Here is a 27,179-nt window from a genome sequence, read left to right on the forward strand (position 1 = left end):
ATCCCCGTTTTCACACACCTGGCCCCTGTACCTCCTGCATAGCACCCATCACAGTCTGTAATGAAACACTTCGTTTCATGAATTTCTTGATGAACGTCAGCCTTTTCATCAGACTGTATTCTCTAGGGAGTACAAAGCCTGAGTCTGTTTCTGCCCACCCCACCAGGCACCTATATGGGGGGGGGACACACACACACTATGTGGAGAATGAATATTAGGCACTAGGGATACAGACATGAGTCAGGCCCGGCCCTAGCCTTCAGGGACTACAAGTGCCCCCATGTGGGCTGGCCCGTGGGGCCACAGATGGGTGTGGATAGAAGAGATAAGGCTCAGAGGGCTTCCAAACCCCAAGAATGGCAGCTCGCTTCTTTTGTAATGGGAAACACAGGTCAGAGGTCAGAAAATCTGTGTGTCCAGGCCCAGCTTTATGGCTGTGTCCTTGGGCAAGTTACTTAACCTCTCTCAGCCTTTGTCTTTTCTTTCTTTCTCTCTTTCTTTCTTTCTTTCTTTCTTTCTTTCTTTCTTTCTTTCTTTCTTTCTTTCCTTTCTTTCTTTCTGCAAGCAACATTGATCATTTCCAGCTGTACGCACATTTATCTCCTTATCTGCAAATGGGAATAAAAGAAACACCTACCTCGCTGGGCAATCATAAGGATAAAGGATGTGAATACGTAGGTATATGTCATAAAGGACCACAGATGACAGTAAGCAGATGGTGGGGTTGGTGTTGGGAGATGAACGTGCTCCTGGGCTTCTGGGGAACCAGGGTGGATGCACGAGGCACAAATGGAGATGCGACTTCCAGATAATCCAGGGCAGACTCTGGACCCGGGGTGTGGGCAAGGTGTGGGACCTGAGGGCATCACGGCCTTTACCCGTCATGGGCATAGAGCAGCCCGTGGTTGTTGGGCAGCAGCGAATGTGCCTGTAGTCTCAGAGGTATCACAACTGACTCCTCCTGCTGATTGAAGGTTAACCCAGGGAGGGGGGATGGGTTGGCACACAGCGGATCACTCCCACTGCCCCTCTGCCCCCGGTAAGTAGGGATGCTGCTGGCAGGGAGCACTCCCGGGTCTGGGGAGGGAGGTGAGGCACTAGCGCTCACCTGCCAAGCACCATGGCAAAGGAGAGATCAGAGTGATATCCCAGAGGAGAAGGGGCCCCCTTCCCGGAGCCTCCATCTGTCTGGGCTGAGGAAGGCTCTCAGAGGGGACACTGAACGGGTACTGAGGGATGAATAGGAGTTTGGTGGGCGGGTGGGCAAATGGTATTGAGGTGAGGGAGTAAGCAGAGAGGGAACAGAATGAGGCATAAAAGATTTCAGTGCATTCTTGGAGGAGTGTAATGCTTGGAAAAGGCCTTGTCTGCCTTGAGGGAGATCTAGGACTTTATCTGGAAGACGGGGGTAAAAAGTGGGCCCCTTAAAGGGTTTTAAGAGGAGAGAGTGACTGGGGCGCCTGGGTGGCGCAGTCGGTTAAGCGTCCGACTTGAGCCAGGTCACGATCTCGCGGTCCGTGAGTTTGAGCCCCGCGTCGGGCTCTGGGCTGATGGCTCAGAGCCTGGAGCCTGTTTCCGATTCTGTGTCTCCCTCTCTCTCTGCCCCTCCCCCGTTCATGCTCTGTCTCTCTCTGTCCCAAAAATAAATAAACGTTGAAAAAAAAAAAAAAAAGAGGAGAGAGTGACATGGTCAGGTTACGCTGATACTACCATTTGTGATTAAAAAAAAATTTTTTTTAAATATTTCTTTATTCTTGGGAGACTGAGAGACAGAGTGCAAGCAGGGGAGGGACAGAGAGAGAGAGAGAGAGAGGGAGAGAGAATTTGAAGCAGGCTCCAGGCTCTGAGCTGTCAGCACAGAGCCCGACACGGGGCTCGAACCTATGAAGCGTGGGATCATGACCTGGGCTGAAGTCAGATGCTTAACCGACTGAGCCACCCAGGCGCCCAACCATTTGTGATTTTTAAAAATATGTGCACAAGTGTTTGTATATACATGGGAAAATCTCTGATTCAGAGATTCTTGCCCATTTTTTGTACCAAGTTTTCCTTGGCAGCCTGATGAAGTCTTCTAACTCCTTCTCAGAATAATGTTTTTAGGGGGGCCTGGGTGGCTCAGTCAGTTAAGCGTCCGACTCTTGATTTCAGCTCAGGATCTCACGGTTCATGGGATCAAGCCCCATGTCGGGCTCTGTGCTGACAGTGTGGGGCCTGCTTGGGATTCTCTCCCTCTTTCTCTGCCCCTCTCCTGTTTCCATGGGTGCTCTCTCGCTCTCATTCTCTCTCTCAAAATAAATAAATACATAAGCTTAAAAAATAAAAGAACAATGTTTTTTTTTTTTAATTTTTTTTTCAACGTTTATTTATTTTTGGGACAGAGAGAGACAGAGCATGAATGGGGGAGGGGCAGAGAGAGAGGGAGACACAGAATCGGAAACAGGCTCCAGGCCCGGAGCCATCAGCCCAGAGCCTGACGCGGGGCTCGAACTCACGGACCGCGAGATCGTGACCTGGCTGAAGTCGGACGCTTAACCGACTGCGCCACCCAGGCGCCCCAAGAATAATGTTTTTAAATCTGTTAAATAAAACGCATAGAATCACAAAGGAAACCAACTGCATTGAAATACAGTGATTGCAATATGAAAGATGGGCTAGATAATGACATATGTTACTCTTTCTTAGCTAACAAGACCTTCACTGGCTAACAGCTACTGTAATTGCAAAGTCACGATTAACAAACAATATTTCAAGGTACCTGCAACAGCTGTAATGCAATGTGAAAATATCTGTGATTTCTACCGGTGGCGAAGTCAAAGACATGGTTAATACTATTGTGGTTTGTGGGGCATCTGGGTGGCTCAGTCGGTTGAGCGTCCGACTTCGGCTTGGGTCATGATCTCACTGTTGGTGAGTTCGAGCCCCGAGTCGGGCTCTGTGCTGACAGCCTGGAGCCTGTTTTGGATTCTGTGTCTCCCTCTCTCTCTACCCCTCTCCAGCTTGCACTCTGTCTCTCTCTCTCTCTCTAAATAAATAAATGTTAAAAACAAACAAACACTACTGTGACTTGTTATCTACATTCATGACAGAAGTAAATTTTCTTTAGGTTATTGATGATAAAATACAGGTTTTTTTTTTTTTTTTTTTTTTTTTTTTTTTCTATCCAAGTACACAGACGTCCTGAATTTTCCCCACAGATTCCCAAGGATGAGGAGTCCCTGCTCTGGAGGATGCACACCGTGCTGGCCACTGAGACTGCCCTCAGGAAGGGCACTGGGGCGGAGAGTGGGCTGAGGGCCTCTCCATTTCACTCTTTGGTACTGCTGAATTTTGTACGATGTCAGTATGCCATCTAACTACACAGATAAATCATCTAAAGATGAAAATAGGGAGCAGGGCACCTGAGCAGCTGTCAGTTGAGCGTCCGACTCTTGATTTCAGCTCAGGTCATGATCCTAGAGTGGCAGGATAGAGCCCAGCTTTGGGATTCTCTCTCCCTCTCTCTCTGCCCTGCCCTTGCTCATGCATGCACACCCTCTCTCTCAAAAAAATATAAATAAATATAAATAAAAAATTTTTAACAAAATAAGTAAAATGGGGAGCTTACACCTGCTGTATTGCAGCAAATGAATTAGAAGACACAGGATGGGAGTCCAGGAGGCCCCAGGAGGCTCCAAGAGGCCGTGCTGCGTGTCCAGTGGGTAGATGGCGGGGGCTCAGAGCAGGTCATAGCAGTGAAGATAGAGGGGAAGGATGGACTCCGGAGATATTAGGAGAAGACAGGGTTTGGGTGATGGTTCGTGGCTTGGGCAGAAGAAGTGGGCGGAGCAAACTCTCCGGTGCTCGTCCTGGGTGTCTAGATACATGGCAGGGACCACAAGGAGGGGAGACAGGCTGAAGGGGGTTGAGGAAGGAGGGGCAGAGTGGGCTGGGGCGTGTGATATTCTTTCCAGGAATAATAGGCCCGTCCATGCTGCATGCCTAATCTTTTTGAGACACTGAATATACAAAGTGGACAATGGCCACGCCACATATAAAAATATGCCCTGAAACCTCTGCAGCAACCGGCCCGGCTAGCCCAACCACAACGTCTCCAACAATGGCCCAAACAGTCTGGATTTGCTCAATGACCGCCAGCTTCCCTCATCTTTGTCCCCACTCTCTACCCCCACTTCCAACTCAGGACCAACCAGTGAAAGCCAAATATACATCCTTAACCCATCACACGGGACGCTCCGCGCTCCGCGTCTGTCAGCCCCCGTCCAGCTTCCCCTGCCAACAGCCTCCAGTCAGGGCAGACCTGAAGCCTCCCCTTTTCCACTCTAAACCATTCCCACCTCCCGCCCACCTTTGAGGCTCTGCTAAAAGCAAGCGATGGTGGCTGACTCCCTTCCTATCCTTCGCCTGATCTCATTTGGGAGATCTTTGTTTATTTCTGCACCATAATGGGAATGAGTTTGTTACATCATCTTCTGTTCTAAGAGGCCGAGGGGAAACAATGGGGCTCTGAGTGTCAGAGAAGACAAACTGTTGGGGGAAGAGTCCTGACCTCATAGTCTGGGCTGGGGCCAGGTCCGCCTGAGTCCACAGAAGAGCAAAAGAGCAGGCAGGAGTGCTATGAGCAAAGCACTCCCACACTCCGTGGGTTTGATCCCCACCACAGCCCCAGGCCTTGCTGCTGGAAACTGTCCTGGTTAAGGTTCTACCTTGCTTTCCCACTCTCGACCTTCACCGAGCAGGTGCTGATAGGCATGGACATAATTTGGTCGTTTGGGCAAAAAGTCCAAGCCGGGGAGATTTCTCCCAGGGATTCCCCTGGTCTTGGAGGCTGGGTCCTTCTAATCCTCCTCCCAGGCCTCTCAGAGACCAGAAAACCTGTCTCCAACTAGTCCCAGCACTGTTGGCGGCCACAATTTGGGATCACACCTCACAGCTCTCAAGGGGGTGACCAGCCGCACCTCGCCCTCCTACTTCATAGGTGGGAACACTGAGGCCCCCTCATGAGGACAACAGCTCACATGAACAGAAGTCATCTCTGGAAAAGAAGTGCCTGGGGCTAGGGGCGCCCGGGTGGCTCAGTCGGTTAAGTGTCCGACTTCGGCTCAGGTCATGATCTCCCAGTCTGTGGGTTCGAGCCCCGCGACGGGCTCTGTGCTGACAGCTCAGAGCCTGGAGCCTGCTTCGGATTCTGTGTCTCCCTCTCTCTCTGCCCTCCCGTGCTCACACTGTCTCTTTCTCTCAAAAATAAATAGAGAGAGGAAGAAAGAAAGAAAGAAAGTGCCGGGGGCTAGTTGTGTCTTCCAGGGGCTAGGAATTCAGACAAGGGGCAGACGCAGAGAACCACCCGTTACTGAGCCCTGGGTACCGGGCACTTTATGTACACGGGTTATTTCGTTTTATCTTCAGTGCAGCCCCTTAGGGGGAGAGGGCTGGTGAGGTGAACAGCTGTTCATACTACAGAGTGAATTTGGACCCACATCTGTCTGACTCCCAAACCCCTGTTTGTTCCATGGACTCTGCCTTCTTGACCGAGAGCCAGGAAGTCTCAAGATGGAGGTGGGCCCCAGAACTGAGGTCCAAATTCCTTGTACGGTCTTCATGCCTAGGGTGAATCATCCGAGTCCTGCTCTGTCTCTGGGATTCAGGAACAGCTTATAGTAAGGGCGTTTTAATTACACAGATTAAAAAATTTTTTTCTAACATTTTATTTATTTTTGAGAGAGAGAGAGAGAGGCAGAGCACGAGCGGGGGAAGGGCAGAGAGAGAGGGAGACACAGAATCCGAAGCAGGCTCCAGGCTCTGAGCCGTCAGCACAGAGCCCGACGCGGGGCTTGAACTCACGAACCGTGAGATCATGACCTGAGCCGAAGTCAGATGCTCAACTGACTGAGCCACTCAGGTGCCCCTAATTCCACAGATTTTAAAGCTCAGACATGCATATACACAACGTACTGTTCGTGTATTCTAGGAGTGCAGCTGATTCAGATGAAGAAATTCTGCCCTCTGTTCTTCCTGTACATACAATCTGGATTTCAGCTAAGCTCTGTCCGGGCAAACATTGTGCCCCTAGGAGACTGTTTTTACAGATGGTCCCATCGGGTCCCGGGGCAGGGCCAGGCACCTGCGTTTTGACCCTAAAAATCTTCACTCCTTTCTCCTGGCTTTTCAGGGCTGACGACATTGGCTGACCTCCTCCTGCCTCTCTAAGTGAGTTTATACCATCTTGTCCTCACTCTGTTCCCCATGCCACACTGGCCTTTGTTTATCCCTCCACCTTGCCAAGCTCACCCGTGGCCTTGGGCTTTTGCACCGCGTGCCCTGCCTGGACAGCTCTTCACCCAGAGCTGTGTTTGGCTGGCCTGTTACTTGCCATTCAGGTCCTAGGGTAAATATCATTGCCCCGGGAGGCCTTCCTTGACCACCTTATCCAGAGCAGCCTGTCCGTTACAGTTTTTGCAACAAGGACAGTAGATGCTTTTGTGTGTCTTCCCTCCACCTTCCCATCCCCCACCGTCTAAACAGTCCCTGCCACATAGTACATGTTCCCTAATGAGGGAATGAACGCGTGAATGAATGGATAGACATAAGGTTTCTGGCTCACTGATAGGGCCTTTTTGCTGTCTAATTACAGGGTTGGGGGAGCAATGAGGAAGCCCCAGGTCCCACTGTCCCCACACTGGGGGCTGATCTTATGGCTAGGAAGTTTCTACTGGATTCATTAATAACCCATGTTTTGCCTTTTGGAAAAGTCACTGAAGGATTTGACCTGTCTTGCTCTGGAACGAGCATCTGCTCGTCCCACCAGAGGGTGATGAGCATTTCAAGGATTCTGTTGCTCCCCCTCGAACACACCCCACTGTTCCAGCCCCCACACCTTTGCTCCCGCAGTTGTCTCCACCTGGCCTGCCCTCTACGGATGCCTGTGTTGGAATCTCACTCGGCCTTCAAGGCCCAACTCAAACGCCACCTGCTTTGGATTCTCCCCTGACTCATTCGGAAGAATCTCCTCCCTCCTCTGAGCTCCTCAGCCTTCTGGCTGTACCTCTGGGTGAACACATGTTCCTCTACACTAATAGCAACTTGAGACAGAACCCTGTGTTCCTTCTCAGGAACCCCTAGCACAGAGCAGGCGCTCAGACGTCCCTGACTACACCAGAGTGGAAGGATTGGCCGATGGCTGGCTGGATGTGAGGGTAGATAGCTTAAGAGGTGACTTGCAACAAGGCCACCGCCCTGTATCCCTGGACAGTCCCAGGCTGAGACCCCAAGGCCAGCTTCCAGTTTAGACTTTGCCTTTCTCTAGCTGGGGTGTTAGACAAATTCCTTGACTACCCTGGGCCTCAATTTATATGTCTGTAAAATGGGATAATAGCAGTAATCTCACAGTAACTGAGAAGTTTTTGTGAGAAATAAATGCATTCGTGCTTTGAAGTGCTTGGCACAAAGACGAACACGTAAGAACTACTCCATAAATGTCAACTTTTATAATATAGACACCAGTCTGAGCCTAGTCTGGGGCTCCGCCCTCCCACTTCAGGGGCCAGGGGTAAGCTTGGACACTCACTGCAGATGGCAGGGACTCAAGAGTCCTCTTGGCCCACATTCATGCCTTCATTTGGCATATATTTGTTGAGCACCTACTGTGTGCCAGCTACTGGGGATTGGGCAAGGAAAAAAGACAAAGTCCCTGCCCTCACGGAGCCTACATTCTAGGATAGGGAGTCAGAGAATAAATAGAAAAGAAACAAATACATCAGGAGTGACTGGGTGGCACAGTTGATTAAGTGTCTGATGCTTGGTTTCAGCTCAAGTCACGATTCTGTGGTTCATGGGTTCGAGCCCTGCATCAGGCTCCGTCCTGCCAGTGCAGAGCCTGCTTGGGATTCTGTCTCTGTCTCCTTCTCTCTCTCTCTCTCTGTCTCCCCTGCTCAAGCTCTCTCTCTCAAGATGGATAAACTTTAAATAAATAAATAAATCAGAAACAAATGTATCATTTCAGATGGCGAAAGCCCTTTAAATAAAACAATGGGGTTTCGTAATAGAGCACACCTGGCGGCAGTCAGAGAAGGCTTTTTCTGAGGCCATGGATTTAGGTTGAAACCTAAGGAATGAGAAGCACTCATCTGGGAAAGAACATTCCAGGCAGGGAGATGAGCAATTTGAGGAGACCAGAGAAAGCTGGTGAGGCTGGAGAAGAGTGAATGAGAGGTAGGATATGAGGCTTTGGGGACCATGGGGTCTACCCTCTAAACCCTAAGAGGTGTGGGTTCTGTTTCAAGTTTGACAGGAAGCCTGTGTAAGGGCTTACACAGGGTAGTGGCTGGGTAAAGAATGGCCTGGGGAGGAACAGGGAGAGGAGAGATATGGCGGCCTGGACTGGCGTGGAAGCAGTGACAGGTGATTCCATTCAGAATGTTTCACGGAGGGGCACTAGGGTGGCTCAGTGGTAAGCATCTGACTTCGGCTCAGGTCGTGATCTCATGGTTCATGGGTTTGAGTCGCATGCTGGGTGAGCTTGAGCCCCACTTCCAGTGAGCCCCGCTTCTCTCTCTCTTCTCTCTCTCTCTCTCTGCCCCTTCTAGGATTCTCTCTCTGCGCCTTGCTCACTTGTGCCCCCTCTTGCTCTCTCAAAAAAAATAATATTTCGTGGATATCGAGTCAACAGGACCCACTGGTGCCATGTGGAAATGAAGGGAAAAGAGGAATCAGGGATGGTTCTAGGGGCACCTGGCTGGCTCAGTCAGTAAAGCATGCAACTCTTGATCTTGGGGTTGTGCGTTCGAGACCCATGTTGGATATGAGATTACTTAAAAATAAATTAAAAAAATTTTTTTAATGCGTATTCATTTTTGAGAGACAGAGTGTGAGTGGGGAGGGGCAGAGAGAGAGGGAGGCACAGAATCTGAAGCAGGCTCCAGGCTCTGAGCTGTCAGCACGGAGCCCGACATGGGGCTCGACCTCATGATCTGTGAGATCATGCCTTGAGCCGAAGTTGGCGGCTTAACCGACTGAGTCACCCAGGTGCCCCGCTAAAAATAAAACCTTAAAAAAAATAATAATAGGAATGGCATCGAAAGAGGAAGTCGAACCACTCTTGATGAGTAAGGCTGCAGGAAGAGCCAGCTGGAAAAGATGAGCAATCAGCGTTCTGTTTTGGATGTGTAAAAGCATATGCTGTTTAAAGGAAAAGATTCAGGGGCGCCTGGGTGGCGCAGTCGGTTAAGCGTCCGACTTCAGCTCAGGTCACGATCTCGCGGTCCGTTGAGTTCGAGCCCCGCGTCAGGCTCTGGGCTGATGGCTCAGAGCCTGGAGCCTGTTTCCGATTCTGTGTCTCCCTCTCTCTCTGCCCCTCCCCCGTTCATGCTCTGTCTCTCTCTGTCCCAAAAATAAATAAACGTTGGAAAAAAAAAATTAAAAAAAAAAGAAAAGAGATTCAGGAACAAGAGTCCAATGTTAGCTGAGTAATAAAGGCTTAGAGGTTAGGGCTGAGGCTGCAGATTGGGGAGATGTCTCCCCAGTGAAACAGCAAAAGGTCATCTAGGGGGAGAGTGAGAACAGGGAGGGAGACAGGAAAAGTGGCCAAGGGAGAGGAAAGCCAGGAGGTGTCAACAAAGCCAGGCCTCGAGAACCCTCTGGAAGGTAGGGTCTTGAAGACTGGAGCTGTCTTTTTTTTTTTTTTAATGTTTATTTATTTAAAAAAAATTTTTTTTTTCAACGTTTATTTATTTTTGGGACAGAGAGAGACAGAGCATGAACAGGGGAGGGGCAGAGAGAGGGAGACACAGAATCGGAAACAGGCTCCAGGCTCTGAGCCATCAGCCCAGAGCCTGACGCGGGGCTCGAACTCACGGACCGCGAGATCGTGACCTGGCTGAAGTCGGACGCTTAACCGACTGCGCCACCCAGGCGCCCCAATGTTTATTTATTTTTGAGAGCAAGAGAGAGAGAGAATAAGTGGGTTAGGGGCAGAGAGAGAGGGAGACACAGAATCCAAAGCAGCCTCCAGGCTCCGAGCTGTCAGCACAGAGCCCGACGCGGGGCTCAAACTCACAAACTGTGAGATCAAGCCCTAAGTCGAAGTTGGACGCTTAACTGACTGAGCCACCCAGGTGGCCCCGAGACTGGAGCTGTCTTAAAAAAAAAAAAAAATTTTTTTTATATTTATTTATTTTTGAGAGAGACAGAATGTGAGTGGGTTAGGGGCAGAGAGAGAGGGAGACACAGAATCTGAAGCAGGCTCCAGGCTTTGAGCTGTCAGCACAGGGCCCAACGCAGGGCTCGAACTCACAGGCCATGAGATCATGACCTGAGCCGGAAGTCAGATGCTTAACCAACTGAGCCACCCAGGTGCCCCTGAGACTGGAGCTGTCTTAAGGAAAGACAGGTGCGGTGCAGACAGGTTTGAGGCCTTCCGTTGTGAGAGAGTCAGAGAAAGCAGGCCTCTGGAGGGGGATGTCGGATTCAAGGAGGGTTTGGTTTTTAAGGTGATAGTGTAGCCTGTTTGTATGCTAATGGAAGAGCTTAGGCAGAGAGGGAGACATTGATGAGGCAGGAGAGAGAGAGGATAATTATGGGAGCAAAGTCCTTGAGAGGAGCTGGTATCCAGGGCCCCAGTGGAGGGGCTGGGCCCCATAGATGGGACCAGGAACAGTTCGTCTGAATCAGGACATAGTCTGTGAGGCCGAGGCGGGCAGCAGGGCTGGGAGCAGCACAGGCAAGACGGGAGCTCTGACACACAGCACTCCCACCAGGAGGCCTGGCTTCTAGTTCTGACTCAGGCTTCCCTGTGTGACGTTGGGCAAGTTGCTGGGTCTTTCTGGGCTGTACTTTCCTGGGGAGCAAAATGGGAATCATGGTCCCTGTCTGTCCTTCCTCCTGCGGTTAGCACACTTGACCCAACCTGTCTGAAAACCCATCTGATGGGTCCCCAGCACAGAGATGTCACCGGCTTTGGCCCGAGATGAGAGTTGTCTCAAGGGTCAGCCAGGCCTTATCACTTACCAAGTGTCCTGGGCCCACTCCTGGGCCCCTACATCCCCAGTCCTTCACCCCTTTGGGATACCATGAACAAAAAGCCTGCCTTGATTTCCCTATCCGTAACAAAAGAAAAGAGCTCAATGGGCCGTGCTGGGATTGTGGGGTGGGGCCAGAGGCTGGATTCTGTCTGAGCCTTTTGGGAAGCAGCAGGGTGGAGAGAAGTTAGCTAGACCACACCCCCCAGCTCTGCCACTTTCTAACTCTGTGACCTGCTATGAAGCTTGAGCTTCAAGGCCCTCCTGAACTGACCCTTCCCAAAGCCCCATTATTTCAGATTTATAATTGTATGTACCTTTCCTTACAAGGCGGCCCTCAAAGTGTATAATCTCCAAGCTCCATGAAACCAGGATCTGCCTTGGGATGCAGGTAAGGGACTTAACCTCACTTTTCCCATCTGTAAAGTGGGACAGTCAGACCCACCTCTTAAGATGAGAGGAAGGGGGGGAGCCTGGGTGGCTCAGTCGGTTAAGCAGCCGACTTGGGCTCAGGTCACGATCTCGTGGTCCGTGAGTTCGAACCCCACGTCGGGCTCTGTGCTGACAGCTCAGAGCCTGGAGCCTGTTTCAGATTCTGTGTCTCCCTCTCTCTCTGACCCTCCCCTGTTCATGCTCTGTCTCTCCCTGTCTCCAAAATAAATAAAATGTTAAAGATGAGAGGAAGGGAAGCCGGAGGGCGGCGGCGGCGGCGGCGGGGAGGGGGGCACGGAAAGATGAGTGGAAGGGTCACTCGGTGCATGGGACAGGGCATGTGGTGGGGGCTCCGATAAATGGGGGCCCAAGTTATGGCTCCTGCTGCCTGGTGGAGGGCAGCAGGACCCTGTGGCACCTCTGCCGCCATCCAGGGTATGGGGTCTACGGGCCCACTGGTTGGGTCCTGTCCGTGTCCAGTTCCCGCTCCTCTCCCTCAGCTGACTTAGCCTTTGGCATCCAGGTAAGCTCTTTCTCTTTCTACGTACACCCTTAATGGCACAAACTGCCTGAGGCCAGCTTCCTCCTACTCCCTTTCTACCCCTCTCTCCCGCCCCACTGAGCCCAGTCCAGGGCTGGGGGAGCACCCAGGAGGCAGATAACCCCATCTGCTGCCACCTGCTTTGTGGAAGTGGCTTCCTGTCTCCCAAGGCGGTAGATTTCAAGTGCACCTGAGCAATTAACATTGGGCTACTACACTGAGTGCCAAGCAAAAGCCCCCTTTGCTCTCGTCACCCTCAGCCTCAGGTCATAGTCTCAACTCACAGGATAGAGGGTGATGAGTGAGCTATGCTGGTCCTAAGGATGCCCAGCTCTGGCCCGGAATGCCCTCCCCCCACCCTTTTGGAGCTTGGCTGTGCCCAGAGCCCCAAGTCCTTACCTTAGTGGGGACGAGGATGGGCAGAGGCAGCAGGAAAATGGGCAGCAAGAACACAATCAGGTAGGAGCGATAGGCCCACAGGCCCTGCCAGCAGGTGGCCATGGTGTGGACCCAGGAGGGCTGCTGAAGCCACTGCCTCCGGGATCCAGGGAACTGAAGGAGCAACACGGCAGCGGGTAGGCGGCCGGCCGGGGCAAGTTTATATAAAGCCGGCTGAGTGTTAACCATTGACCCGCTCTGGCAATCGGACTGTTTTTGGAGTCCAGGAGGTGAGAGTAAGGAGGAGGGACTTGCAGGAGGTATAAAGATCAGGAAGACTTTGCAAAGAGAGGGAGCAGGCAAGATCAAGGAATAAAAGCCTCAGGTTCTTTCAAGAAGTGAAGCTCAGAGTTAACCCCTTCTGGGCAGAGGGCTGCCTCGGGAGAGGCTGGAGAAGGAAGGGTGTCTGGGAAGCCCCACAGCTCGCCTCTGCGGGGCAAGATCCACAGCCCCCTCCCCAGCCCAGCCTCCCCTCTCTCCTTTTACTCTGTATCTCCGGAGAGCAGTTTATACTGCCCCAGGGGCAGCCCTGCCCCCACAGAGGCCCTGCCCTTCAGGAGTTTCCAGTCTGAGATTGAGGACAGCCAAGCTGAAGCAAGCCCTCCTCCTTCCAGGTATCAAGGAAACTGCCAGTCCTGACTCTTGTTTGCTGTGTGACGCTGCTTCACTGACTTAACCTCTCTGAACAACCACTTCCTTGTTCTGCTGTCATATCTTCCTATTGTGAGGTTCATCTTAGACAATCTGTGGTATGTGGATCATAAAGGTTAGTTTTTTAAAGTCCTTCCTGGTTCCTCACTCCCACCCCAAACTGCCGTAGAAGACCGGCAAAGATCTCCCCATTTATACAGCATCCATCCATCCTTCCATCCATCCATCCATCCATCCATCCATCCATCCACTCACCAAACAAGCATTTGGCCCCAAATTATATAGTCAGTCCTGTGTTCAGTGCTAAGGATGCAGAAATTAGGATGCTGCTGGTAATAGTGTTCGTTTCACATTCAGTACAAGCTGGTCAGTGTACTATTTCATTTGCTCTGTACAAACACTATGGTTGACGTAACTATTCCACTTGACGGGTGGGACAACTGAGGCCCCAGGACACAGAGCCAGCCAGAATTCTAACACGCTTTCTGAGTGCCCTGTGGGGAAGTCCAACCCCAGTGGCACCAGGTGACAGGAGAGAATGAGGAGCTTGGGACAAGGGCTGCTGGAGAAAGTGACATGTGAGCTAAACCCGGCAAGTCGCGTCTAATGTGGTCACCAGGTGCTGAAGGGACGATCAGTAGCAGAGAGAAGAGCATGTTAAGACCTGGAGGGGGGGGTGTGTGTGTATAGGTGTTCGTGTAGGAGGGTGCAGGTTGTGGGTCAGAAGGACTTGCTGGTTGTCTGTCTACCTAGAGCCTCAGGCTCTCTGTGCTCTCACCCTTCCCCACCCCAGAGGGCACACAGGAGACGCTCGATCCATATTTCCGTGGTTCTGGCGATGATTGATGTGTGCCTGGATAAGAAGGCAGGGAGAGTGTTTCAGGATGGAAACACAGCCGGGGCAAAGATGCAGAACCGTGGTGGAGTTTAGAGAACAGAAGCTTCTCTGTGGTTGGAATATGGGTTTGTGGGGGCAGGATGGAGAGCCGATGACCCCACTTGCAAGGTGTAAAACAGCATGGCCTGGGCTGTTCGCCCACGAGATACTCCTGGAGCCAGTGAGGTCTGTGTGAGAGAGACCCTCGGTGCCCTCTGCAGGGACAGCAGAGAGCTTTGGACAGAATCAGGTTGCAGGATTGCTGGGGCCGGGTTGGTGGAAAGGTACAGTAAGACAGGACAGACTGGCCTCCCCTACAGCCCTATTCAGGTTAGGGATTCTCCACTCCCACTCAGCCAACCCGCCACCTGCTTAGGGCAAGGTGAGGAGCAGTCTGGAGGCACAGGGATAGACAAAAGGTTTCAGATACTCAGGACAATACCAGAATTCAGTCTCAACCGGCAGGTGGCCTCTCCTGTGGCCTGGGGCTATGGAGGAGTCACGGAGGGAGCAGACCTGGGACTCCTGCAGAGGGAAGACATTCTGTATGTGTATAATCTACATCCCAATTTACCCTCTCCACAGCTCTCCAGACCAAGCTGTGATTTGGGCTCAGGGCAGTGAAGTCACTCACCCAGGGTCATACAGCTTGTGAGTAACTAAGAGAGAACCCAGATTCATATTCGAGGCCGTCTGTGCTCTCTGTGATGTGGTGTTTGGAGTGGTGGGGATCTGGAGCCGACGGCCAAGAAAGAATTGTTGAGACGTCTTTGGTGCAAAAAGGTGGTTTTATTAAAGCCCAGGGATAGGTCCCGCGCGCAGCAGGTTATAAGCAAATTCAACTTTACCTGCCATTTCCTTCTTGCCTTTGTTCCGCACATCACTACAGAGGGGAGGGTGGTGTTGGGGCTATAGGCTTCTGGAGATTAAGCTATTGACAAGATTGCCTTTTTCTTGTCATTTACTAAGCTATTTGTAAACTGATGGAGACTCGGGTCCTGTGATCGCTATCAGTTCAACCATTTGTTTTCTGTCCTTTCCTTTGTTCTGGGGCAGCCAGGACTACCTGAGGAATATCACCCCTGTCCCACCTGGGGTGGGGGTGCTTTGCCCTCAGCCTGCCTTATGCTCCCTCATCATATCCCCCCTGCATAATTTTGACCCTTAAGTCTTTACAGTTGCTGAAGGTGGAAGGTCTCATCTTCTGTAGCTTCTTCCTGCTGAGTAGGGGTGTAGAGTTGTCCCTACCTATGGGTCAATATTGGTCAGTCGGGGAAGGTGTAGAGAAGTTACGAAGGCGGAGGCAGCTGAATCCAATGTGGACAACATGCCTCAACCTCCTGGAAGGAGAAAGGATCATCTGTTAATATAAATTGAGGAAAGGAGAATGAAAAAGAAAGGTGCAACCATCAATTTTGTTTGAAGAGAAGTTTGGGATCTTCCATAGCTATAAACTTTATTCCTATAAACGAATAAGAAGGCACATTTGTTTGCTCACTGGTTTCCTGTGAAGGAGTAATAAAGAAGGCTTTATTCTAGATATACAAGCCCATGAAGAGAGCCCCTGTACTACGGCAGTGGGAGTACATAATATGACCCGGTAGGGGCCCTTCCACTCTGGGGTTAAATCCCCTTCTGTGTTAGACTTCCAATCTTTTTTTTTTTTTTTTTTAATTTTTTTTTAATGTTTATCTATTTTTGAGAGAGAGAGAGAGAGACAGAGCGCAAGCGGGGGAGGGGCAGAGAGAGAGGGAGACAAAGAATCCAAAGCAGGCTCCAGGCTCTGAGCTGTCAGCACAGAGCCCGACCCGGGGCTCGAACTCACAAACCGTGAGATCATGACCTGAGCCGAAGCCAGACGCTTAACCGACTGAGGGACCCAGGTGCCCCTAGATTTTCAATCTTTTAAAGAAACCAGGTCTCCTGGGTTTATATGGGGTGGGTTCCTAGTAACTGGCAGATCAGGTTTAGGGCGGATATGGTTTGTATATTTAGAGATTTATGAATTAACCCAGGCTCAAGTGAATAATTTAATAAAGCAACACAGTCTTTATGTATTGATAGGTCTGCAGTGAGAAAAGACTTATATACAATTGTTGGGGGATCCATCCCATTTTCCCAGTTGTTTAAATAATCATATGCCCCTGGGGTCCTGTTAGTATCCCCACAGAATAACAAGCAAGGAGACTGTCCATACCCGGGCTATTGTGACAATTTTTCTGAGGTTTACCTCCAGTTGTCTACCTTAGGCAAACAACAAACATTTAAAGACATTCAGAACTGAATTTAATATCCATAAAGGTGTGTTACTGACACGTAATTTGTCTCTCTAGTAACCCTCATTTCCAGAGACAGCCAAATCAAGATGAGTTTGTTTCTGAAACAAATCTAATTTTAACAAACTCGGCCTAATTCTTTTTTTTTTAATTTATTTTTTAATGTTTATTTATTTTTGAGACAGAGAGAGACAGAGCATGAACGGGGGAGGGTCAGAGAGAGAGGGAGACAGAATCTGAAGCAGGCTCCAGGCTCTGAGCTGTCAGCACAGAGCCTGACGCGGGGCTCGAACTCACGGAGTGTGAGATCATGACCTGAGCTGAAGTCGGACGCTTAACCGACTGAGCCACCCAGGCACCCCGGCCTAATTCTTTACATAAGCTCAGCAAGAACAGCAATTCGTCGGTCCTGTAGATCTTAAAATTTGCTTTGCCGGAACTTTTTATGAGGAATCTCTAGATTGAATAGTACCCTCTCCAGGCCAGGAGCCAAGGCAAGTACTTGCCACTCATGCCTGCAATGCCTGTAGAGTTTGGCAAATTCCTCTTCACGAGGTCCCTAAAGTGTCCTGAGATTCCTGCACCTGCCAGGAAGTGACATTCTTTATTCACCTGGTAAGGCTGCTGGGAACCCTGTAAGGTATCAGCCCACCATTTCCAAGGGGCTTAATGGCTCCATGTTTCATAAAGTCAACCTTAGTTCCTTAGAGCTGTCTGGTCATATCTGAGTCTATGAATGTCGCTCTCCAATAGGACATTCCAGTCAAAGCCTTGGTGAAGTGACCAGTATTTTCAATGGTGTCCTGTTACAAGGAGAACAGATTCTTCTTGAATTTATGCAAATAAGTGTGATTGCCAAGGGAAAACCCGTTGAGAGGTTGTGAATTTCAGAGGGTTCAGGCAGAGAGAAAAGTTAAACACTTTAGTTTGTTTACAGAGAGATACTTGACCCTCTTAATATATATCACGGGTATCTTAGTTTCCTTAATCTGGGAAGAGCAAACATTAGAGAACCAGCAGTGTTTTATTTTACTTAAAAAAATTTTTTTTTAAATGTTTAATTACTTTTGAGAGACAGAGACGGAGTATGAGCGGGGGAGGGGCAGAGAGAGAGGGGGAGACAGAGAATCTGAAGCAGGCTCCGGGCTCTGAGCTGTCAGCACAGAGCCCGTAGGGCTGGAACTCACAAACCGTGGGATCATGACCTGAGCTGAAGCCGGGCACTTAACTGACTGAGCCACCCAGGCGCCCCGACAACCAGCAGTATTTTAAGCAAGAGTCACAAAAATATAAAAGACAAAAAGACTCAAAAAATGAGCATGGTGAAAGATCTGGTGAGAGTTCATGACGATGCAATTGACCAGCAAATGCAGTTATTTCTGTGACACATAACACTTCGATACACAGAATATCAAGTGACGACCTTGTTACCAAAACACATTAAAACTTTAGGAATTGCATTTATATATATGTACAGTTAGAGGATTTGCCCAAGCAATACAACCTAAGGTTTACCATTGTTTGTTTGACAGTGCTTCCGGAGTAACTTAACCTACCAGATAAAAAGGACTCAGAGACTTCATTTACAATTTAAATCTTGGGAAGTTTGTTAAAACCTTAGAAAGTTATAAAGCACATCCTAAACAGGGTTACAGATCATTAAAAATCTTAATTATTTGTTTAACAAAGGTGTCAATAAAAGATTCCAAAGGCAGGGGCGCCTGGGTGGCTCAGTCGGTTGGGCATCTGACTTCGGCTCAGGTCATGATCTCACACTCCGTGAGTTCGAGCCCCGCGTCGAGCTCTGTGCTGACAGCTCAGAGCCTGGAGCCTGCTTCCAATTCTGTGTCTCTCTCTCTCTCTGCCCCTCCCCTGCTCATGCTCTGTCTCTCTCTGTCTCAAAAATAAATAAAAACATTAAAAAAAAATTAAAAAAAAAAGATTCCAAAGGCAAATATGTAGGGTTATATAACTGTTAGCAAAACTTAGCTCCTTTAACACTGAGGGTTTATTAAAATATTTTTTTAACGTTTATTTATTTTGGGGAGACAGACAGAGGCAGGGGGCAGAGAGAGAGAGAGGGAGACACAGAATCTGAAGCAGGCTCAAGGCTCTGAGCTGTCAGCAGAGTCCAACACGGGGCTTGAACCCACAAACCGCGAAATCATGACCTGAGCCAAAGTTGGACGCTTAACCGACTGAGCCACCCAGGCGCCCCAACATTGAGAAGTTTTTTTTTTTTTTAATTTTTTTTTTTTTAACATTTATTTATTTTTGAGACAGAGAGAGACAGAGCATGAACGGGGGAGGCTCAGAGAGAGAGGGAGACACAGAATCTGAAACAGGCTCCAGGCTCTGAGCGGTCAGCACAGAGCCCGATGCGGGGCTCGAACTCACGGACCGCGAGATCATGACCTGAGCCAAAGTTGGCTGCTTAACCGACTGAGCCACCCAGGCGCCCTGAGAAGTTTTAACTTTAAGTGATTAAAGAGTTGATAAAGACAAAGCATAAGCTATGGTTTTCTTGGCTGTCAAAAGAGAAAAAAAAAAACTTTGCATATATTTTTTTTATCAAGAGCAGATCAACAATCCAAGAAAACTTTTTTTTTAACAGAGAGAAAAAACAGAATGTCAATCTTATACCAGTGTAACTTTAAAAATCCACTCATTTTAACCTTAGTCCTTCCTGAGACCACAAATACAATTCCTTTTTAAGATTTTTCCATCACGAAACTTCTACAACTTTCCTTTGCATTTCGATGTTCTCCCAAGCCATTTGTCTCCAAACGACCAATCTCATTTAGGACAAAGTTACTTTCTTTTACTTTCAACAAAAATGTATTTCTGATGGGGGAGCATGGGGCAAGATGAGGGCAAAATACAGGCTGGCACCACCCCCCACTCCCCAAGGTAGAATAAATGTGATAGTCCTCGGATGCTCCCTGGTACCCAAGAACAAAGGAAAGGGGTTTAAGTGCTTGCCATAGTAATGTTGGAAACTAAGGCAGATGAAAAACTAAATTCCCTTACTGCCTAAAACCCACTGACAAGTCCTTGAAACCAGCAGAGTGACCTCCCTCTAGGAGCTCAGCTGCCTCGATGATGACACTTTGCTGGGGGCAAAACAGAACCTTAGCTTAACATTGTCCAACCTCGAGGATCCTGTAAGTCTACTTCCTTTATCTCAACTGCCCCAAGATCTGTGCTGGCAATCATGCTCCCAGCTTTTGGGCCCGATATCCATCTGAAGGATCTCATGACTGAGGTTTTATTAACCGAGCAACAGCTAGCCCCTCAGGGTCCTAGAAACCTTGTTTCCAAAATTCCTTAGAGACTTACTCTATCCCTGACCCCCTCCCAACCTGAGGGTATATAACGAGATACCCATCACAACCCCAGTGCAGCTCTTCCTGCCCATGGGTCCTGTCCCCGTGCTTTAATAAAAAAAATTTTTTTAATGCTTATTTATTTTTTGAGAGACAGTGTGAGCCGGGGAGGGGCAGAGAGAGAGAGGGAGACACAATTCGAAGCAGGCTCCAGGCTCCTAGCTGTCAGCACACAGCCCAATGCAGGGTTTGAACTCACAAGCTGTGAGATCATGACCTGAGCCGAAGTCAGACGCCCAACTGACTGAGCCACCCAGGCGCCCCTCTGTCCCTGTGCTTTAATAAAATCACCTTGGGGCGCCTGGGTGGCGCAGTCGGTTAAGCGTCCGACTTCAGCCAGGTCACGATCTCGCGGTCCGTGAGTTCGAGCCCCGCGTCAGGTTCTGGGCTGATGGCTCAGAGCCTGGAGCCTGTTTCCGGTTCTGTGTCTCCCTCTCTCTCTGCCCCTCCCCTGTTCATGCTCTGTCTCTCTCTGTCCCAAAAATAAATAAACGTTGAAAAAAAAAATTAAAAAAAAAAATAATAAAATCACCTTTATGCACCAAAGACATCTTCAAGAATTCTTTCTTGGTCATTGGCTCCGGACCACCCCACCATCGCCCCAAAACTTCATCATTTCCATTCTTTATAACTTTCTTACACATCTCCAACTTTTTTTTACATAGAATGCTTCTCTTCTTTTCATCAGTCTTAACTACATTTAGCAAAAATTTAACTCTTAGAAACCTTAGTCTCTGGTGAAACCTAAGTAGTTACCAATGGTAAACTTTTGATGGCAAATTTATGAATGAATCAAGTACTAAGCATGTTTACCAACAGATCCAAATAGACTTAGTTTCTCTGCAACAAGAAGTTAAAATCACAAACCTATGTTTAGTAATCAATGCTTTAGCACTCCATTCTATTTCAAAAGGACCTAGATGTCCAGTGAATTAAATCCCATTTATCATGTAAGCAAAGCTTTAAAGCTTCAGGTTACCAAAGACTTTGAAAGCTATCTTAACAATCACCCATGAAAACTTTGAGGCAGACAAAATTAACCATTACTTGAAGTTATCTTTTTTGCTAACAAATGGCAACAGAGATAACATGAGCTTCTTTGACCTTCAGCAAATCTGGAGAAAATATGTTTCATATTTAATGCTGATAACTAAAGACATGTCTGTCTTAATTAAGCCAACAAACTTAAATTAGTTCAAACACTGAATATGCCCCACCTGCGTCCACTTAAAAGTTAATCAATTATTCCCCGTGGTCAGTGTTTACCTGGGACACAGGAAGGGAAATCTGAAGTGGGCGCTCCAAGGGGTTTGCTCTCTGCTCCTTGATATTGAGGGTGGGAAGAGGAGGAGCCAATGGTTCTGAGGCACTGAAGATGCTATAGGAACCAGTTATGTAGGCTGTACCCAAGGTGGTGCAGAAATAGGAGGAGGGGGAGGGGAAGGCAGAAGAGGCAAGGTGCTAGTAGAAGGCCAAGAAAGGATTTCCAGTTCTAAACCTTGTCAGTTCAGACAGGGGAGTGGATGGCATGTTTATTTATTTTTTCTTTCTTTTTTTTCCACCAAAGTAGAAATATGAAGTCCATGTCAGGCCAGAGAAGACAGGGAATTTCCCTGAAACAAAGGGAGTTTGGGCAGCTGCTCGGGAATATTCCTTAAAGTCCCTGTCCTGAGTTAGACTAACCGCAGTTGGCTCCAATTGTCATAGCCATTAACCCAGGAAATGAATGAGGGAGAAGCCCTCACATCTATTAGGAGGAACAGAGAGAGAAAGTCAGTGTCCCCATTGTCAGGGATGGCCTGGGTTTCCTCAGCAACCTGAGTTCTATCAGGAGGAGGCCTAGTTAGATAATCATCATCCAATATGTCAGGAGGCAGTTTACTAGCCAAATACATTTGGGCAAACACATTCCGCAAAAAGCCCTTAGGTCCAGGTGCTGATTTAGAGCCCTGAAGACCTGGACTTAAGGTATCTCTGACCATTTGCCCTGTTTTGTGCAGAAGAGATCTGTCAGATCCTACTAATGCCATGCCGTGTTACAGGAGATCAGTTCTTTCCTAAATTTTGCAATCTGAATTGTTTCCAGTGGGTTAAAAGGCATCCCAAGAGAGAGCCCTTGGGGACTGAAGAAGAAGCCCCAGAGTTTCCTAGGGTCCATTACCAAAAATCACCCCCTTTGACCCCTGGGTGGCATTCCGTGCAGGATATGTCAGAGGTTCCTGGTGTCAAAAGTGACCCAAGGCATCCCTTGAACGAAAATCAATATGGATCACCATACTACCTTACCACTGAAGACAGTCCTGCCCCAGGGAAGGTCCTGTCCTGTAAAAGGCCCTCGAGGAAGGGACACCGGCATCCCTCCACTTCCCAATGCATCCTAGGCTAAATGGGTGCCTGGCATATGAACCGAACCTTGAAAGCTGTGCCATAAAAGGCTGTGCCTTAAAGAACATGCCCTGATGGTCATGCCTTGGCTTACCTAGTCTTTGAAGAGCATTCTGTAGAGGCCATGCTTTAGTATTTTGAAGAACCTGCTGTTTTTAACCCATGGAAAGCACTAGAAAAGTTTTTCAAGGTGAAATTGCCCAATTTTGTAATTTAAGTAGTTAGTAGAGGATGATGAGGGAGCATGAGGCAGGCTGAGGGGCAAAGCACAAGCTAGCGCTCACCCCTACGCCCCAGGTGGGATCTGTGTGATTCCTCAGACACTCCCAGGTACCCAAGAACAAAGGAAAGGGGTTCAAGTGCTTGCCATGATAATGTGGGAAACTAAGGCAAATGAAAAACTAAATTCCTTTACTGCCTACAGCCCACTGACAAGTCCTTGAAACCGGCAGAGTGGCCTCCCTCCAGGAGCTCAGCTGCCTAGATGATGACACTTTGCTGGAGGCAAAAGAGAACCTTAGCTTAACGTTGTCCAACTGTAAGGATCCTGTGAGTCTCCTTCCTTTATCTTAACTGCCCCAAGATTTATGCTGGCAATTATACTCCAAGCTTATGGCCCCTCGATATGCATCTGAAGGGGCTCATGACTGAGGTTTTATTAAACGTTGATAAATGGTGTTTCCCTAGCAACACCTAGCCCCTCAGGGTCCTAGAAACCTTGCTTCCAAAATTCCTTAGAGACTTACTCTATCTCTGACCCCCTCCCAACCTGAGGGTATATAACGAGATACCCATCACAACCCCAGTGCAGCTCCTCCTGCCAATGGGTCCTGACCCCATGCTTTAATAAAATCACCTTTATGCACTAGAGACATCTTCAGGAATTCTTTCTTGGTCAACAGCTCTGGACCCCACGAATCCCTCATCACCCTAAAACTTCATCAGAGAACATTCACCAAAAAAAGTAAAGATAGAAATCCACCATGATCTAAGCGACATTGCTTAGAATGTAGTCCTTACAGCCAACTTGATAGGAAATGGTCCTAGTTGGGTTTTAATTCCATTGTGTAATAGTTTTGGCTGGCTCTCAGTGGAGATTCCGCTGCCAGAAGCAGCTAGACAAGAAATGTGAAGGGGAACACATTAGACCAATGAGGAGGAAACCTGACACGAGTCTTAAGATTGGCAGGCATCCTGGTGACTTAGGTGTCCCGTGCCCAAGACAACTTTTATAAGGACAGAAATAAAGAGAGGGCATCAAGTTTCTGGGTCTTATTGCTATTCTGGCCAGGGTACTAACTGATGGGACTTTGGAGTGGTGGGGGTTTGGAGCTGATGGCCAAGAAAGAATTCTTGAGATGTCTTAGGTGCAAAAAGATGATTTTATGAAAGCACCGGGATAGGACCCCTGGGCAGAAAGAGCTGACCCGGGACTAGGAGGAGAGACTGGTTATATACTATGGAGTTGGGGGAGGTAAAGTCAAGGGGAAGTTTCCAACGGGATTTTCATATGCTAAAGAAGACTCACAGACTACTGGACGTCTAGCTATTGCCAAGTTAAGGTTGTTTTTCCCTGTAGCAAAGCATTAACGGTAAGCCAGAAATGTTTTACTCTGCCAGCCTCAAGTTATTTATCTGTCACCTGCAGGTTATAAGGAAATGTAATTTTATCTACCATTTCCTTCTGCCTTTTTTTCCTTCTGCCACATCCCTAACTCCCAGCCAAAAGGCAGGCTTTCTCCTCCAAGTAGAGTAGCGATGGACTAGAGGATTGCAGCCTGAGCAATGGAAAGTGTTCCAATAAGACCATACTCCTTAAAAAGCCCCTGAAATGAAAGTAAAGGAAGAAAAGACAAAGTACTCACCAAGTTTGCGCCAAAGCTGAGTCCTGATGAAGACTCAAAGCCCCACATTGGTTGCCAAATGGTGTGGTTGTTCAGGAGTGGTGGGGGTCTGGAGCTGATGGCCAAGAAAGAATTCTCAAGAGGTCTTTGGTGCAAAGAGGTGGTTTTATTAAAGCGCAGAGACAGGACCCCTGGGCAGAAAGAGCTGCACTGAGGTTATGAAGAGTGACTAGTTATATACTATGGAGTTGGAGGAGATAAAATCAAGAGGAAGTTTCTTAAAGGGATTTCCACATGCTAAGGAAGACTCACAGATTACTGGAAGCCTAGATATTGTCAAGCTAAGGCTGTTTTTCCCTCTAGCAAAACATTAACATTAAGAGTTCCTGGAGAAATGTTATACTCTGTATTTGTCTCAAGTATTTGTCAATGGGCTGCAGGTTATAAGGAAATTTAGTTTTACCTTCCATTTCCTTCTTGCCTTTGTTCCCCACATCACTATGGAGGGGAGGATGATGTTGGGGCTATAGGTTTCTGGAGATTAGGCTATTGATAAGCTTGCTTTTTCCTTGTAATTTACTAAGATATTTGTAAAGTGATAGAGACTCATGTCCTGTGATCTCTATCAGTTCAACCATTTGTTTTTTTTATCCTTTTCTTTGTTCTTGGGCAGCCAGGAGTGCCAAAGGAATGTCACCCTTATTTCACCTGGGGGGGGGGGGATGGGGAGGGTGTTGTTAGCTTGTACTTTGCCCTCAGCTTGCCTTATGCTCTCTTATCATCTGCACAGCCCTCCATGTCCTGGGCCTCTAGGACAGCACTGGGACAAAACTCAGTTATTCCAAATTAGATGGCTAGTCTTTCCCTGAGACACCCCCCCCCACACTCCCCCACACATACCCAGGCTTCATAGTTGCAACCCCCTTTGGAGTCCTAGACTCTTGGGATCCTTGCTGACCCTCTTTTGAGAAGCAATGGCAGGTTAGTGGTATTGCATCCTCAGGAGTCAGGCCCCATCACTGATCAATTCATTTCAAAGGCAGAGTCCTAAGACTGGCAGGAAGTCTCCAGCCAACACTTACAGTATAAGAACTTTCCCCTCATGTGGCAGTCACAGCCACGGCCTCATTCTCCCAGGCCTTGTTCAGTTCTACAGTTTTCCCCACCTCTATTTCCTTCAACGAATGCTTCAATAGCTGTGTTTTTTTTTTTCTTCATGGCTTCTCGTGGGCTGTAAACAACTCGTGGCAGGATGTTGTGGCTATCCTTCTTCAGCCCTCGTTGGCACCCCTCCTCTGACAGGCATTATCTCCGGGAGGAGTCCTGACCAGGAAGTACCTACATTGTACTTTGACCATTGACCCTCCTGGAGAGGGCCACCTGAGAACAGCTGAGAAAGTGGGGCAGGAGATGGTCCCCAACTTGCAAGAACCAGCCCATCCTCAGAATCGAGAGGCAGATAGGGGTGCCTGGGTGGTGGCTTAGTCTGTTGAGTATCCAACTCTTGATTTCGGCTCAGGTCATGATCTCACGGTTTGTGGGTTCGAGCCCCATGTCAGGCTCTGCACTGACAGTGAGAAGCCAGCTTGGGATTCTCTCTCTCCCTCTCTCTCTGCCCCTCCCCCACTCATGAGCACATGCTCTCACTCTCTCTCTCTCTCTAAATAAATAAATAAATAAACAAACTTTAAAAAAAAGTCAAGAGGCAGATAACCTGGAGATAGAGCCAAGGCTGGGACAGGGCCCAAAGGTGGCTTTTAGGAAGTTCAGACCTAGACGCGTGGGCAGGTGTTCAGACAAAGGCCCTCGAGGCAACTGGGATTGAGCAGGTGGGGCTTGGAACCCACAGGGACACCATCCAAGTGGTTCTGGAAGGGCGGGAAAGGCTGGACATGGCAGGGAGCACCAGGAATGATTTATAAGACCTGGAGCCGCCTGACCTAAAAGGAGAGAAGACAGGGTGTCAAATCCTTGATTGAAGAGGGCGGGGGTGTCCTCGTGGACGGAGAGAACCACAGAGAGCAAGGTAAGAAGGCACACTACAGCTTGTTCAAGGGCCCTTTGGTGAAAGGTGTTATGTGTCCCAGCACTGGAAATGCCCCCCGCCCTGGGTGGCAAGCTTGCCCTGAGGCAGGAGGGAGAGGTGGAAGGGATCCTACACTAAGTCAGAGGACAGGCATCCTGCTCAGAGTTCTGAGAATCCCAGACCCAGAATCTGACTCCGGGGCCCTTGTCTTCCACTGCCTCTCCAACCGGGTGTGTTCATCTTATCTTTTACATGTTCATATCCCCTCACGGCATTTTGCAGGCTGCTCAGAAGGTGCTTAAGTGACCCTACAAGACCCCATCCCTGTGACACAGGCCGGCTTATCTGAGGATGCAGAACGGGTCCTGCTCAACCATCCAAGAAGGTCCTTGGCTTCTGGCAGGATAGAAATCTACATAAGCCAAGAAGAAGTGGGAGCAGTTTATTTATTTATTTAAAAAAAAATTTTTTTTTTCAACGTTTATTTATTTTTGGGACAGAAAGAGAGACAGAGCATGAACGGGGGAGGGGCAGAGAGAGAGGGAGACACAGAATCGGAAACAGGCTCCAGGCTCTGAGCCATCAGCCCAGAGCCCGACGCGGGGCTCGAACTCACGGACCGCGAGATCGTGACCTGGCTGAAGTCGGACGCTTAACCGACTGCGCCTCCCAGGCGCCCCGGGAGCAGTTTATTAAAGATATGGAGAAAGTGTAGACATAGAGTGTCAGGGAGACTCTGAAAGACAGGAGAGTGAGTCTTGTCTTTGCTTGGGGTCTGGGGTTTTTGTTGAGGATGGTGATCCCATGCACCTGTCTTCTCGGTAATCCAGGAACAAAGAGGAGTGTTTGGGTATCCTCTGTAAGTCACTTGTGCCCTGGAGCCAGGGGTCTTGACGAGTCAGTGGTCTTGGAAAACGTTCGTGATGACCTCGCCAGGTCCTTCCTTAGATGTTATTTATTGCATGGAAGACTCCAGAGACATCACTCACTCCTTGGCCTTTCAAAGAAGGACAGACATTATCTGGGCTATCAGGCAGGTGTAAGGGGGGAGGGGTGCAGTGTAGGTCCTAGGAAGAATAGAAGAAGGAAAAGGAGCCACAAAAGCAGTTTTTCATGGGGTCCCTGAAGTTTCCCCGTCTCACTTGCTTTCCTCTTTGCCTCAGCTCTTTCCAGCTCCTCACCTGGCCCTGCATTTACTAAAATCTCCAGGAGGTGCCTGTGCTCTTGCTTCCCTTAAGCATACTCTCCCTTCCTCCCCCTCCCCATGCTACTGGTTGAATCTTATTTACTTTTCAAGTCTCAGCCTAAGACTGA

At 48.8% G+C, this 27,179-nt stretch overlaps 1 protein-coding gene and 2 long non-coding RNA genes across 4 annotated transcripts in view; 1 reads left to right on the forward strand and 2 right to left on the reverse strand.

The window, feature by feature from the left end:
* SLC13A2 (solute carrier family 13 member 2) overlaps nucleotides 1-12,866 on the reverse strand; it is a 26,878-nt gene extending 14,012 nt beyond the window's left edge. The window contains exon 1 of one of the 2 annotated variants that reach the window (XM_045487951.1): nucleotides 12,382-12,866. Coding sequence is in view for 1 of the 2 variants with exons in the window: in XM_045487950.1 (XP_045343906.1) it covers nucleotides 12,382-12,609 (228 nt within the window). In the remaining variant the exon portion in view is untranslated. The remainder of the gene's footprint in view (nucleotides 1-12,381) is intronic. The other variant, XM_045487950.1, reaches the window with a different exon arrangement.
* LOC123603268 lies at nucleotides 10,388-13,647 on the forward strand. Its single transcript, XR_006714812.1, has 3 exons — nucleotides 10,388-11,400; nucleotides 13,035-13,169; nucleotides 13,531-13,647. It is a non-coding gene; the product is annotated as an uncharacterized LOC123603268 (long non-coding RNA).
* Nucleotides 13,529-24,064, reverse strand: LOC123603267. Its single transcript, XR_006714811.1, has 3 exons — nucleotides 23,861-24,064; nucleotides 22,978-23,110; nucleotides 13,529-15,288 (listed from the first exon to the last, which is right to left on the reverse strand). It is a non-coding gene; the product is annotated as an uncharacterized LOC123603267 (long non-coding RNA).
* Nucleotides 24,065-27,179: the final 3,115 nt, after the last annotated feature.

Source organism: Leopardus geoffroyi, chromosome E1 (genome assembly GCF_018350155.1).
Source record: "Leopardus geoffroyi isolate Oge1 chromosome E1, O.geoffroyi_Oge1_pat1.0, whole genome shotgun sequence".
Classification (NCBI taxonomy): domain Eukaryota; kingdom Metazoa; phylum Chordata; class Mammalia; order Carnivora; family Felidae; genus Leopardus; species Leopardus geoffroyi.